This window comes from Caenorhabditis briggsae (genome assembly GCF_000004555.2).
Source record: "Caenorhabditis briggsae complete genome, chrII, whole genome shotgun sequence".
NCBI classification, from domain to species: domain Eukaryota; kingdom Metazoa; phylum Nematoda; class Chromadorea; order Rhabditida; family Rhabditidae; genus Caenorhabditis; species Caenorhabditis briggsae.
In genome coordinates this window covers 14,092,298-14,106,344 of record NC_013486.2, presented here as the reverse complement: position 1 = coordinate 14,106,344, position 14,047 = coordinate 14,092,298, and the positions used below count along the sequence as shown (strand labels likewise).

The 14,047-nt window shown below is 38.0% G+C and overlaps 3 protein-coding genes across 3 annotated transcripts in view; all 3 read right to left on the bottom strand.

Moving 5' to 3' along the window:
- The window catches only part of CBG07902, a gene marked incomplete at both ends in the record, with an annotated part of 3,221 nt that extends 1,999 nt beyond the window's left edge, over positions 1-1,222 (bottom strand). The window contains 3 exons of the mRNA XM_045243016.1: positions 91-151; positions 921-1,077; positions 1,119-1,222. Coding sequence (XP_045093604.1) covers positions 91-151; positions 921-1,077; positions 1,119-1,222 — 322 coding nt within the window. The remainder of the gene's footprint in view (positions 1-90; positions 152-920; positions 1,078-1,118) is intronic.
- A 3,398-nt stretch (positions 1,223-4,620) lies between these two features.
- On the bottom strand, positions 4,621-7,248 carry CBG25727 (the record flags this gene model as incomplete). Its single annotated transcript, XM_045243015.1, has 8 exons — positions 4,621-4,743; positions 5,616-5,732; positions 5,780-5,935; positions 5,978-6,067; positions 6,114-6,479; positions 6,727-6,782; positions 7,009-7,140; positions 7,188-7,248. 8 exons carry the CDS (start codon positions 7,246-7,248, stop codon positions 4,621-4,623), a joined length of 1,101 nt encoding a protein of 366 aa, XP_045098737.1.
- A 2,857-nt stretch (positions 7,249-10,105) lies between these two features.
- The window catches only part of CBG07900, a gene marked incomplete at both ends in the record, with an annotated part of 6,374 nt that continues 2,432 nt past the window's right edge, over positions 10,106-14,047 (bottom strand). The window contains 4 exons of the mRNA XM_045243014.1: positions 10,106-10,282; positions 12,008-12,275; positions 12,442-12,686; positions 13,073-13,243. Of these exons, the coding sequence (XP_045093603.1) occupies positions 10,106-10,282; positions 12,008-12,275; positions 12,442-12,686; positions 13,073-13,243 (861 nt within the window). The remainder of the gene's footprint in view (positions 10,283-12,007; positions 12,276-12,441; positions 12,687-13,072; positions 13,244-14,047) is intronic.

The following is a 14,047-nucleotide window of genomic DNA, read 5'->3' as shown; positions in this document are numbered from 1 at the left end:
AAACCTAGAAAACTCTTGAAAAAACCGAAAAAAGACAGTGAAAACGAGCGAAAAAATGTTAAAAGTTTGAATTCGCGCGCTTTTACTCACCGGGCGGCCTAGAAAAAACCTCGTCCCTAAGGGCTTTCATCGTATTTTTCGATGTGTATTTCTCGATGAAGGAATTTTTTTAAATTTTTTCTTTATTTTTATTTTTATGCCAATCTACATACATTTTGGGGGGGGGGGTACGACAAATTCGAACGTTTTCAAAATCGAACAGACCTAAAATCGAACAGACTCAATGCAGAACAGTCTCTTTTTCGAACATGTATCAAAACAGAACAAGGACAGAATCGAACTGTTACGGATTCGAACAGTGCAAAATTCGAACTGTATCGGAGTCGAACTGTCCCAAATTGGAACGCTTTTAGCCACGGAGCGCGCTTGCATTTTTCTTCAAATTCTCGATTTTTCTCCAGAAAACTTTTCAAAAATACAAATCGTTCTCAGCGCAAATTTATTAGAAACAAAAAAACAACAAGAATAGATCAGAAAATGGGAAATATTTTGACAATTTATTAAGAAATGTTTACGAATTCACGGATTTTATGACGAATTTGCCATCGAAATGCTGTCGAGTAGCTGTATACCAGTAAGCGGAGCATTCGGTGGAAGTGGTGAGTTTTCCAAAACTTTGATGAGTCTCTTGTGTTTCATGACATTACTCAATCTTCTACTTCTGTTGACCTGAAATGGAGGCAGTTATCTGTTTGCTACTTTCAAATGTCAGTAGCAACGTACTTGAAAATTGGGGTCCAGGCGTAATTCTTCTGCGTCCATCCGAGTGTGTTCTTCTTCCTCCTTAACTTTCATCAAAAGATCGGACATCAAAACATTTCCTTCAAATCCTGACGCGCTAGAAACGTCTGGAAAATTACTTTTATAGCAATGAATGCTTCCATTAGATTCTCCAAGCTGATACGCACATCGCTTCTAACAGAATCCTCATCGTGTCTGACGTGATCTTTTTCAACAGTGAATGTGTTGGTGGCTGGGTCGTAGCTGTAAACGGCGTCACACTTGGCACGTCTCTCTCTGAAACAAACAATTTATTTTTATAAATATAAGATTTTTACCTCTCAACACAGTACCAGAGTTCTTTTCCGCCTTTTTTCATTTTTTTGAATCGCATCGCAAATCCCTCCAGCTTGATGATCGGCTTGTTTCTTCTCGGAGCCATTTTTCTGAAAAACCGTTTCTATTTTAAAAAGCTAAAAAGAATTATTTCGTATGAAATTAGATCGAAAACGTTTATTTTTAATTGAGGAAACAATATAAATTTGCGGGAAAAAAGAGAAAACAAAAATAATGCAAGCGCGCTCTGTGGCTAAGACCGTTCCAATTCGGGACAGTTCGACTCCGAAACAGTTCGAATTTCGCACAGTTCGATTCTGCACAGTTCGAATTTGTCACAGTTCGATTTTGCTCTTGTTCTGTTTTTCCTTAAAGGTGAGGGGACAGGAGATTTTTCGTAGTTTTTTTGTAGCTAGAGTATGCATTCAACCGTGACGGTGTACAACGCTAAATGTCACTCTGCGTACAGCTGTCGTCCTCGCCTTTATGTATGCAATCGGGCGTGCGCTTTCTCTTTGTCCGCGTGGCTCAGTCGGTAGCGGCGCCGCACCCTCAATCATCGTCCTCACATGTTCAACTCTTCGAGGGGCATCTTTGAACGGAATTTCGAGAACATTATTTTTTCATGTCCCCCCACCTTTAAAGGCAATTTTAGAACACTTTTTTTTTGGTTCTGATAGGTCTGGGACCTCTAAATCAAAGTAGTACCGTAGTACCATCCCTGGGAGGTCCAGACTGATAGTGTGAGCAGTACTAATAGTAAATGAAGAAGGGAAAAGTTGTTGGACACAGGTAGATAAGATTTTAAAAAAGACAAATTTTGGGGAATTTCGGGGAAATCCGTTCACTGGGAGGTACAAATTGATAGTGTGAGCTAAATGAACTGAATGAAGAGGGCAAAAATTGTTGGACACAAGAAGATGGGCGGTAAAAAAGGGGGAGGCGACACAATCGAGAGAAGAAGAAGAAGAAGAAGAAGAACGGGGGGACATGGAGGGCAGGGAAACTGAGAGCAGTTGGTCAGAGAGGAGGATCTGGTGGAAAGCAGACGGGAGAAGAAGGGACAACTGGGTTGGGAAAGGGTGCAAAAGAAAAGTTTCGAAAGAAAAATTGAGACAAGATTTTTTTAGAAGATGAGCGAATTATCCAGACGGTGTGTGTGTTATGAAATCGGAGTGGGAAAAAGTTTATAAAACACAGTTTTCCAGGCGAAAGAACTGGAAATTATGATGTTAGGATTCTGAGACACCTCAGATTGCATATGAGGAAGATCTTATCTTGGAGGAACCGATTCCGAGAGGCGGAGTTTCAACTTTCACTCAATTTTGCCGCAATCGGTTCCTCGAAGACAACCCATCCCTAGCCATTGGAAGTGTCTCAAGATTCAAATGACAATTAAAGGAAGAATGTTATGAAAATGGGACACTTCGAACAGGTACAGTAGTCCAAGAGATGGAGGTAGATGATCTGAAAAAGTTTTAATACGTATACTGAAACCAATACTTTTTATCTTAACTGCTGGCCTAGTTTTTCGTCTATTCACCGATTTTTGAAAAAAATTTTTTGATTATAAAATCGACAAAATTTCCTACAATTCTGTCTACAAATCACGTTTCTAGCGTTTCGAGGAACCGAGATAGAGCCGTTTCAAGTTTAGGAGGATAGAGACGCAGACGACGAGACACGCTGCGTCTCTAACCTCTGGAAACTTCAAATGACCGTATCTCGAGTTCTAAATGAGCTAGAAAGTTGGTTTTTTGAACAGAATTGTAGGGTTTGTAATAGATTTTTAGATTATTTAGGAAAATGTTGAAAAGCTCTACAAAACAATATAAAATTCAACTGGCTGTGTTTTTCCGAATTTTTGAAATTTTCGACCTTTCCGAATACAAGACAAAGGCAACCGAGAAATAATTCTTTTTGTGTTTGAAAATAGAAAAAATTTCTTACAATTCTGTCTAAAAATCACATTTCTAGCGTTTCTGAGAACCGAGAAAGACCCGCTCCAAATTGAGGAGGCTAGAGACGCAGACGACGAGACACGCTGCGTCTCTAACCTCGGAAACTTCAAATGACCATATCTCGAGTTCCAGATGAGCTAGAAAGTTGGTTTTTGGACAGAATTGTAGGGTTTGAAAGGAATATAAAGGTTTATGACAAGTCCTTAATCCAACATTTTCAAATTGATCCGACACTTGGCGTACAGTACCCCAAATTGACACCCTTTTCCCTTTTTTTTCGATTCATTTCGATTTTCCTAATTCTGGCAGTCAAACTGTACTAATGACAAGCGAGTACCGTACTTTGCTAATCAAGAAACTGGAAATGTTTCTCAAGGAAAGAGATTTATGGGGTGCGATATGTTGTCTATTCTCTGGACATTTTTAGAGGTGGGAGGATAGGAAATCTTATTTTGCAGTTAGGCTTGTTGGAGTTATTGACCGATACTGTAGACACCACTCTTTCTTTCTGAACCATATTACACACACCACCTGGCCGTCTTACGCAACCTGCGCATCGATAAACAGAGTCACCTGGTCAGTTAGCTAATGCTACCGTATCCCATTACGCAACTAGATGATTTCTACTAACCGCAATAGGGCAATATTGTGAATTACGTAACTGTGTCCTGCCTAATCCTTTTCGGCTGGGCAGAATAGACATGTGGACTATTGAAGGGGAATCAAGATCAAAAATACGTTTCGGCGGTTGGGGAATTTTGTAGAAAAATCAAAAATTTAGGAAAATTCAAAAAAGCTAAAGTCGAAAAATTTTTTCATCATATGTACTAGGGTTTCCTTTAATCCTATTGTCGAATTTAAAGAAGTGGGACCTGAGAATTTGAAAGACGTAGCTTTTTTTGATCTACGAAAAAGTGCGGCAAAAACGTAATATTTCAGAGTTTCGCCTCGTTCGAGCTGCTTTCGCAGTTAAGTTCGGTTTTTCGATGATAAACAGATTTTAGAGGTGCTAGCGATCATTTTCATACCAAGAAATGTAAATTTTGTCCAGAAAATCCTACTAAATTCACAGAAATAAGTTTCGTTTACTACCGTAGTGTTTTTGGGGCAAGGCCTCAAAAATTGACCGGGAAGCCGCCCGCGAAATTTTCCAGGTCCCACTTTTTTTTAATTCCACAATAACTACGCTAAACTCTTTAATAGACGCCCACCTTATGCTTTTGCTTTGAGCTCAATTATCTCGGTTCCTGTGAAAGATATCAAAAATCTGTCAACTGATAGATTGTTTATCAGAAAATTAACAATCTTTGACCAGTTGACAAATTTCTGATGTCTTTCAAAGGAACCGAGATAATTGAGCTCAAAGTCAATATAGAAAAAAGTGATTTAAAATTATTGATTTCTGGCTAATCTCACATTCAGAATTTTGTCAAATAGTCGGGATGTTTCAGAAAGTAGCTCTGCAACTCATAAATCATCCTACCGTAGCCTTGCAGCTATACCTCCCTACAGTACCCCCTATCCCCAGCCACATACCTTCAAATCACTCCAACATCTTCCTTTGCTTCCGTCTCATTGCCCAACGACACTCGTCGTAGAATTCCATCATGATTCTGTCCGTGGCTCGCTTTGCGTCGGCATCTGTGAAGTTTGAGGTAGACGGGACCTGAAATGACTATCACAACTTAGAAGCTCACTTTTTCACAAGCTTAGATAGCGGAAACCTGTAAAATAAGCCCCTCCCCTCAGACTTAAAAATTTGAGCTCAATTATCTCCATTATTATGAGAGCTATGCAAATATTCTAGAAAATAAAATGTTCACTATAATCTCAGCTACATTTTATCTGTTGACAGTTTTTTGATACCTCTCACGGGAAGCTGAGAAAATCACTTCCAGGAAAATTGCTGAACTTTGACAAGATTTTGTTTATAACATTTACATAAATATAATTTTTTTTAAAATCAAGCAAATTGGTTAGCTCTGAACGGAGTTATAGCTTTAAAACTGAGCTATAGCTCCAAAATAGGGCATTACGTCTTATAGGTGCATTTTGAGCTCAATTATCTCGGCTCCTATGAGAGATGTCAAGTATTTGTCAACTGATAAAATGTTTATCATAAAATTAACAATGTTTTATCAGTAGACACATTTTTGATATCTCTTATAAGAACCGAGATAACCCAACTCAAACTTGACAGTGTAGCGCCCATCTGACATGTTTTACGGTGTTGACCTTCTACTTTCTTTGACTCCAATTATCTTGGTAACTATCAAAGATTTCAAAATATTGTCAATTGATAAAATATTGGCGATATTATGATAGACAATTCATCAGTTGATTCATTTTTGATATCTCTTACAACAGCCGAAATAATTGAGCTCAAAGTGCACATACTTTGGGTGGGCTTCATTAAAGCATTTACGGTAACTTAGAGGTTACAATTTTCCCTTCACTCGAATTCATAATCTTACAATTAGACAGTGATATCCAAAAATTGATAAATGATAAAAACGGTCGTAAATTGAAAATGCTTACATCTGAGTCCGGAATCCAGAACTCCGTGGGTCGGGGCTCGATTTCGCCCTTGTACCATTCCGAAACGTCCCATGAGACATTCTCAAATTGCTCCTTGAATGGTGGTGGTGGAGATGTCTGAAAACCTTCATATGGTTTTCAATAGATTTTTAGTCATTTTTTACCTTTTTGGCCACTGACACTGCTCGATCCGAAGAGGTGGCTGGCTGCTGGAATCTCAACCTATCTTTGACTGGCACCGCCTCGGCCTCCTTATCCTTCTGCTCCTTTAAAGATTCCTCCATAGCTTTCTCAAGGAGCATTTGTTCAGCTTTGCTCATCTAAAAGGTCATCAGGATGAACAGACTGACATGTCGACTTACATATTCTCCGCCAAAAAGGCAGTAATTGCCATCGGCTGGAGATGCTTTCGGTGTCGGAACGTAGATGGATCCTTCACTGACTTCTCCTCTCTGTTAAAAAAAAAACTTGTCGATGTTTGCAGTGGAGCGCACTTACGGTGTCAACCTGATACTCTTCCCCATCTCCGTAGACAGCTTCGAAACTGTCCGACCTCTCCCATCCTCCACCCGAATTCTCGAACTTCTCGAGCTGACGATTCTTCTCGAGCTCAAGAACCTTCTCAAAGCTCTGGAGCCCCTTTCCTTCTTCGACTGGCTTCTTTTCAAGATGAAGATCCTTCTTGAGCTCTGGAGCTTTCTTCAAGTATCCACCTCCTTCTGGTTTCTCTTCCTGGAGCTGTGGTGACGAGGATTCTGAATCAGAATCCGATGACTCCGACGACGTCGTTTCGGCTCGAGAGGGCGCCTGACGAATGGGAGGTGTAGAGAATTCTGAATCTGATGACGTCGTTTGGAATGGCGCCTGAAAAAATTAGAGTTTCTTAGAAGTCTTACAACCAGGTTACAGTGTTAGCTCTTAAACCTATACGTTCACTTTGAGCTCCATTATTTCGGTCTCCTTAAGAGATATCAAAAATTTGTCAACTGATGAAATATTGGTGATAATGTGATAAATAATTTATTAGTTGACGAATTTTTGACATCTTTTATAGGAAAGGAGATAATTCAGATCAAAGTTGAGCACTTCGATTAGAGCAGAAGTCACTTACAGTCTCACGGAGAATCCGCTCCAGGTCCTCATCTGTTCCCTGGAAATCAAGATGAACTTTTTAAAAACCATTTTTAAGTACTTACATAGAGACCGGTGATCTTATCTTAGTTCCCACGAGAGATTTCCAAAATCTGTCAACTGATAAATTGTTTATCATAATATCACCAATATTTTATCAGTTAACTACTTTTTGATATCTCTTAAAGGAACCGAGATAATTGAGCTCAAAGTTAACAGTTTTGGAGCCCTTTTACAGGCTTGACGGTATGTTCCAACTCACCTCCTCGCTCTCCTTGCTCTACGACGTCTTCTCCATTCTTCGGAACGCTGCTCTCCTCTTCTTCTTTGTGCTTTGTGCTCTTCTCACTCATTTTGACTTTCTTGACCGGCGGGGTGAAGACCATAAAGTTACCTGAAAATTTGAAAATTTGAAAGAAAAATGGATTATGAGGAGCTGACGACAATTCACAGAGGACAAGTAATAGTGGACAAAGAAATTATCACAGTATCTAGTCTCCATTACGGTACTTATGTTAGTCAAAATTACAGTACCTACTCCCTATTACGATACGGAGTTCCAAAACAAAATCGGATTAGAAATGGAAAACTAAATTGAAAAGAAGAAAAATCAGATCGCACAAGTTCAAAGTCGATTATCTCGGTTCCTATGAGAGATATCAAAAATCTGTCGACTGATAAAATTTTAGTGATATTATGGTGAATGTTTTGTCAGTTGACAGATTTTTGATAGCTTTTATAGGAACCGAGATAATTAGACTCAAGTACATGTATGCTCTCAACTCCTACAACTTCCACCTCAATCATCTCGGTTCGTGTAAAAAATATCAAAAATTTGTCAACTGATAAAATATTGATGATATTATGACAAACACTTTTTCAGTTGACAGATTTCTGATATCTCTCATAGGAACCGAGATAAATGAGCTCAAATGCACGTCATCATAATTAGGTGGTCGAGGGGGGTGTGAGAAATGTGAGAAATGTACATATTTTGAAAGCAGAGGAAGAAATGAAAGTACACCGAAATGGGTTTTCGATAGGTAAAGGCTAGTTATACAATGAAAGAGAGAGAGAGAGAGAGAGAGAGAGAGAGAGAGAGAGAGAGAGAAAAAGAAAGGTCGATATTTATGAGTATCACACTAATAGAAAGTATCATAGCTCTAATAGAAGCCCATCCTACACGGTCACTTTAAGCTCAATTATCTCGGCTCCTATAAACGATATCAAAATTTTGTCAACTGATAAATTATAGGTGATGTTATGATAAATAATTTATCAGTTGAAACATTTTTGATATCTCTTATTAGAACCGAGATAATTGAGCTCAAAGAGCACGTATAAGGTGACATTTTATTGCAGCAAATATAACTGTGCGAATAGATTTCTCCAAAAAAATAGAATTGAGAGAGAGAGATAGAGAGAGAGAGAGAGAGAGAGAGAGAGAGAGAGCTTTCTAACCTCGATTATAAAATCCCCTAAAAACATTTTCAAAAACCAGTCGCCACCGGTGGGGTTGGAACCCAAGACCCCTCCAAAATTTCGGCCGAAAATCCCACTAGGTCATCCGAGCATAACCCAATAAATCTAGTTTTTTTGACAGAAATATGGGTTTTTGGAGGTCCCAGAATTGTTTTTGAACATAAAAATGACATTTTGGAGACAAAAACGGTCCAAAAATGCCCAAAAAATCAATTTCCGAGCTCTAAAACTTTAATTTTCGAATTTCCAGTCGGAAATTGATTTTCAGGGCCTGAAAAGTTGTGTAATGACTCAAGCATCGCTCAGTAGCTAGCTACAGTACCCCAAGCCTAATACTCTTGAAAAGATGATTATCAATAGAGCGAACTTTATCACAGGGGCGCGCGCCAAGTATGTAACCGAACGGCAAGTGAAAAGAAGAGACAGGAAGAGAGAGCCCTTTTCTAATAACATCATTGTATGAATGGCAGTTTGACATGATGAGATAAAGAGATTTAGAGAAAGAGATATAGAGAGAACGGAGAAGCGAGAGACGCAGTGAAAAGCGTACAGGAAGGAGGTGTTCGTGATGAGACAGACACGCGCAATAACTATGGGTTATGATGAAATTCACGGAAATTGAGGGTACGTTAGCTAGCTACCCTAGACTACAGTAGTCTATGCAAAATTGGAGCTACCGTAACCTACCGTTATCTACAGTAGTGAAAACGGGTGAAAAATTCGGATGATGCAATTCACAGAAATTGAGGTACTGTAGTTACCGTTACCCAATCTACAGTAGTACAGTAGTCCATGAAAAATTGGAGCTACCGTAATTTTCAGTAGTCTTATTGCCTCGTAAGAATGAATGCATTAAAAAAGGTAATTTTCGGGTGAAGCAATTCCCACGAACTAAGGGTACTGTAGCCAGCTACCGTAGTCTACAGTAGTCTATAAAAAATTGTAGCTACCGTAATCTAGCAGTCTACTGTAGCTTGAAAATGCTGAATAATAAGCTAACTTTTGGATGATGCAATTCACACAAGCTAGCGGGTATTGTAGGTACCGTAATCCTTTGAACTGTAGCTACCGTAATCTACAGTAGTCTATAGAAAATTGGAGCTACCGTAATCTACCGTAGTCTTACTATAGCGTGTAAAAGTGCAGAAAAATAAAGAGGAAAAAATAATTTTCTGGAACTAAAAAAGTGGGCGGAGTCATAAAAGCGGGTTACTGTACTTGCCCTACAGTAACCCTCCATATCTACAGTAACCCGGAAAATCATCAAAAAAGAAATTTGTTCGAGAAATTCCCAAAATTCTATGAAAAATGTGTGATGCGTTTTTTGATGACTCATTGGTCGATTTTTCTCGAATTTCTTCTTTTTTTTTGGTTTTTTTTTGGCGCCAAATTTGAATTTCAAAATCTGAAAAATCTGAAAAAAAACAGAATTGATGGGACATGAAATTTATTTGGGACATTTTGGGAAAGAGGCAATAATGGCAACATTTACAAAAATATGGCAACTAGATATGGGGGGAAAATGTCTTGGAATAGGGGAAATGTGATTACTGTAGAAGAAGGGTACTGTAGACAAATCTAGAAATTTACATAAAAGATTACTGTAGAAAATGCTAGGAAAATCTAGAAATTTGCATTAAAAAAGGGAAATCCCAAAAGACCCTACAAATCCAAATTTACAATTTTTACAAAAAATGAGCAATGGAACGTCCAGAATAAGGGGAAAGGGATCACTGTAGCTAGGAAAATCTATAAATTTACAAAAAAAGCAAAGGAGATTACTGTAGAAAAATGCTAGGGAAAATCTAGGAAAATCTATGTAATTTCACATTTTGTACAACAAAAAACGAGCGAAACTCGATTTTTTACAAAAACAATCAAGATGAGCAATGACCAATTCCAGAAAATGAGCAATGATTAGATGATGATCTTCTGGGCGTACGGAGCAAATTGGTCCCAAAGTTCTGCGATCTGAAAATGACAATTTTGAGGGCGAAATTCAGGATTTTAGGCCATTTTAAGCATGGTGGCCTAATTTTTGCAAATTGAGTTTTCTAGGCCACTATGGTAAATGGCTTTCTAGACCATTTTTGACCATTTCTGCACCATTTTAGACTATTTTTGGACCATTTTTGATGATTTGCGGACGATTTTTGACCATTTCTGATCAATTTTGGACAATTTTTGATCATTTTTAATCATTTTTAGACAATTTCTGGACAATTTTTGACAATTTTTTGACGTTTTTTGGACGATTTTTGATCATTTTCGACCATTTTTAGGCCATTTTTGATGATTTTTGAACAATTTTTGATCATTTTTTATCATTTTCGGACGATTTTTTCTCATTTTTTAATCAATTCTGGATCCTTTTGGACCATGTTTAATCACTTTTGAACGATTTTTGATCATTTTCGACCATTTTTAGGCCATTTTTGATGATTTTTGAACAATTTTTTATCATTTTTTATCATTTTCGGACGATTATTTCTCATTTTTTAATCAATTCTGGATCCTTTTGGACCATGTTTAATCACTTTTGAACGATTTTTGATCATTTTCGGACCATTTTTGGTCTATTTCTGGACCATTTTCGGTTCATTTTCGGACCATTTTTGATCATTTTTAGTCCTTTTCAGACAATTTCTGGACAATTTTTTGACGTTTTTTGGACCATATTTAGACAATTTTCAATCGATTTCGACCATTTTTGATGATTTCTGGACAATTTTCTCTCATTTTCGGAGATTTTTGGACTATTTTAGACCATTTTTTATTATTTCTGGACCATTTTTGAACCATTTTTGACCATTTCTGGTTGACCATTTCTGGTCCAATTCGGACCACTTTTAATCATTTTTTGACCATTTTTGATCATTTCTGATCAACTTTGGACCATTTTGGACCATTTGGAACGATTGTGACCATTTTTGGTCTATTTTCGGATCATTTCTGATCACATTTTTTTAAATCATTTCTGGACCTTTTTGGACCATGTTCGATCATTTCTGGACCATTTTTAGATAATTTCGAACCATTTTGAATCATTTTTGATCATTTCTGGTCATTTTTTGATCACTTTTGAGCCATTTTTAATATTTTCGGACGGTTTTTGATCATTTTTAATCCGTTTTAGACAAATTTTTGACGTTTTTTGGACCATTTTTCGTCATTTTCGGATCATTATGGTCCATTTTTAGACAATTTTCAAACGATTTCGACCATTTTTGATGATTTCTGGACAATTTTTTCTCATTTTTGGACATTTTTGGACTATTTTAGACCATTTCTGGACCATTTTTGATCATTGTTCGTCATTTCTGGATCATTTTGGACACTTTTTGGACAATTTTCAATCATTTTTTACCATTTTTCAGCCATTTTTTGATGATTTTTGGACAATTTCTGATGTTTTTTAAAAACCATTTTTGGACTTTTTTAAAAACTATTTTTGGACCATTTTAATCATTTTTGGTCCATTTTTGAACATTTTTTGATCATTTTTGATCATTTTTAGTCCATTTTTTTAAAATAATTTTTCATTATTTCTGTTCCATTTTAAATTATTTTTGAATAATTTTTATCATTTTTTGATAATTTTAGACCATTTCCGGATCATTTTTGGACCATTTTCGGACGATTTTTGAACAATTTTTGATTATTTCTGAGAATTTTTTCTATAATTTTCGGACGAATTTTTTTGGCGAATTTTTGATCAATTTTGGACGATTTTGGACCATGTTTAGTCACTTTCGAACAATTTTAGTATCATTTTTGACCGTTTTTTGACTATTTTTCGCCATTTTTGTATCAAAAAATGACCTCAAACTCACCTGGATATGCGACTGAATCATATTCTGAATGAAATCCACCAAAATGTGCTTCATATCCTCCTGTCGTTCCTCTTCAAATCTCTCAATTTCCACTTTGATCGCCTTGCTCATCTCGTCGAATTCCTTCTGAAGACGTTCCTTGGCTTCGTTAGTCTCCTGGATTTCCCTGTTGAGCTCTTTGACTTTCAAATCGTCAACCGTGCTGAGTTTGGATCTGGAAATTGGCTTTTTAAAGCTCGAAAATCCATTTTTGAGCCAAAAATCCGGGGGAAATGACTCAAAATGGAGATTTGATCGACTTTCAGAATCCAAAAATCCAAAAAGTTGATTTTTGGGGCTAAAAAGGGCTCAAAATAGTGCAAAAATCCAAAACCCCGCACCTCAACTCCTCCAACGTCTTCTGCGCTTTCTTCCACTGCTGCCAGACATGAATCCGCTCCGCGACGACGTCACGAATTGACTCCAGAAGGCCCAGGTACTCCTCGACGGCTTCTGCGAACTTAGCATTGTGCTCTTCGGCTTGGCGGCTCCAGATGCTCGCCGATTGCTCATAGGTGTCTGTGAGGGAGGTGAGAGCCAAGGAGAGGGTTGTGGAGTCTTCAGAAGCGGCGAGGGAAGAGAGGGACTGGAAATTGACCAATTTAGGACCATTTTAACATGGTGGCCTAACTTTGCCAACATGGATTTTTCTAGGCCACCAATGTAAACTGGTCTAGAAAATCGACTAGGTAAATATTAGACCCCATGTTTAGGTCGTTTAAGCATGGTGGCATAACTTTTGCAAGTTGGTTTTTCTAGGTCACTATGGTAAATGGCCTAGAAATGACATGATATTCATCTGACACGTTTTCTAGGCCATTTTAGCATGGTGGCCTAACTTTCTCAGCATGAATACTCTAGCCCACCATAGTAAAATGACCTAAAATACCCTGTCACGCCCCTGGCGTGTTTTCTAGACCATTTTAACAGCGTGGCCTAACTTTTGCAATTTGATTTTTCTAGGCCACCTACCTTAGCCAACATTTCTCCATTCAGAGCCATTGCCTTGCGATGCTGCACCAACCCAACGGCTTCTGCATGCAATTTTCGCAGATTCTCATCTAGCTCCTCCCACGACGAGTTGGCCTTCTCAAACCACTGATCCGTCTCCTCTATTGGAATGGTGATCTTGTCAATGACGTCCTGAATTGGCAATTTTCGAGTTTTTGGAGAAAAAAAGCTCAAGAAACGGGGTTTAAGGAGTCCTGAAACCGTTTTCGAGCCTAATAAAGGTCCTAATAATGCCCAAAAACTCATTTTCTGAGCTTTTAAACCTCGATTTTCGAACTTCCTGCCCTGAAAATCTCAAAAAACATTTTCAAAAACAATTAGCTACCAGTGGGGTTCGAACCCGGGACCCCTTGGCTCCAAAATTCCAAGCCGAAAATCCCACTAAGCCATCAGAGAAAGTTTTGAAAAATCTACTTTTTGGACGGAGAAATGGGTTTTTAGGGGTTTTGAGGTGTTTTTTGGGCAAAAAAAAGCCATTTTTGAAGACGAAAAAAGTCCAAAAATGCCTAAAATATCATTTTCTGAGCTTTTAAACCTCGATTTTCGAATTTCCCGCTCTTGAAAACCTCTAAAACCAACTTCAAAAAAGAATTGCCACCGGTGGGATTTGAACTTGGGACCCCTTGGCTCCAAGTTTTCGACCGAAAATCCCACTAGGCCATCCGAGCAATTTTTGGAAAATCGGCTTTCTGGAAGGAAAAATGGGTTTTGGCGGTTTTGGAGTGTTTTTGAGCATAAAAATGACATTTTCGGAGACAAAGGGGTCCAAAAATGCCCAAAAAATTATTTTATGAGCTTTTAAACCTCGATTTTTGAATTTCCCGCCCCTGAAAACACCAGAAAACATATCCAAAACAAGTTACCACCGGTGAGGTTCGAACCTGGGACCTCTTGGCTCAAAAATTTCTTGTAGAAAGTTCCACTATGCCATCCGAG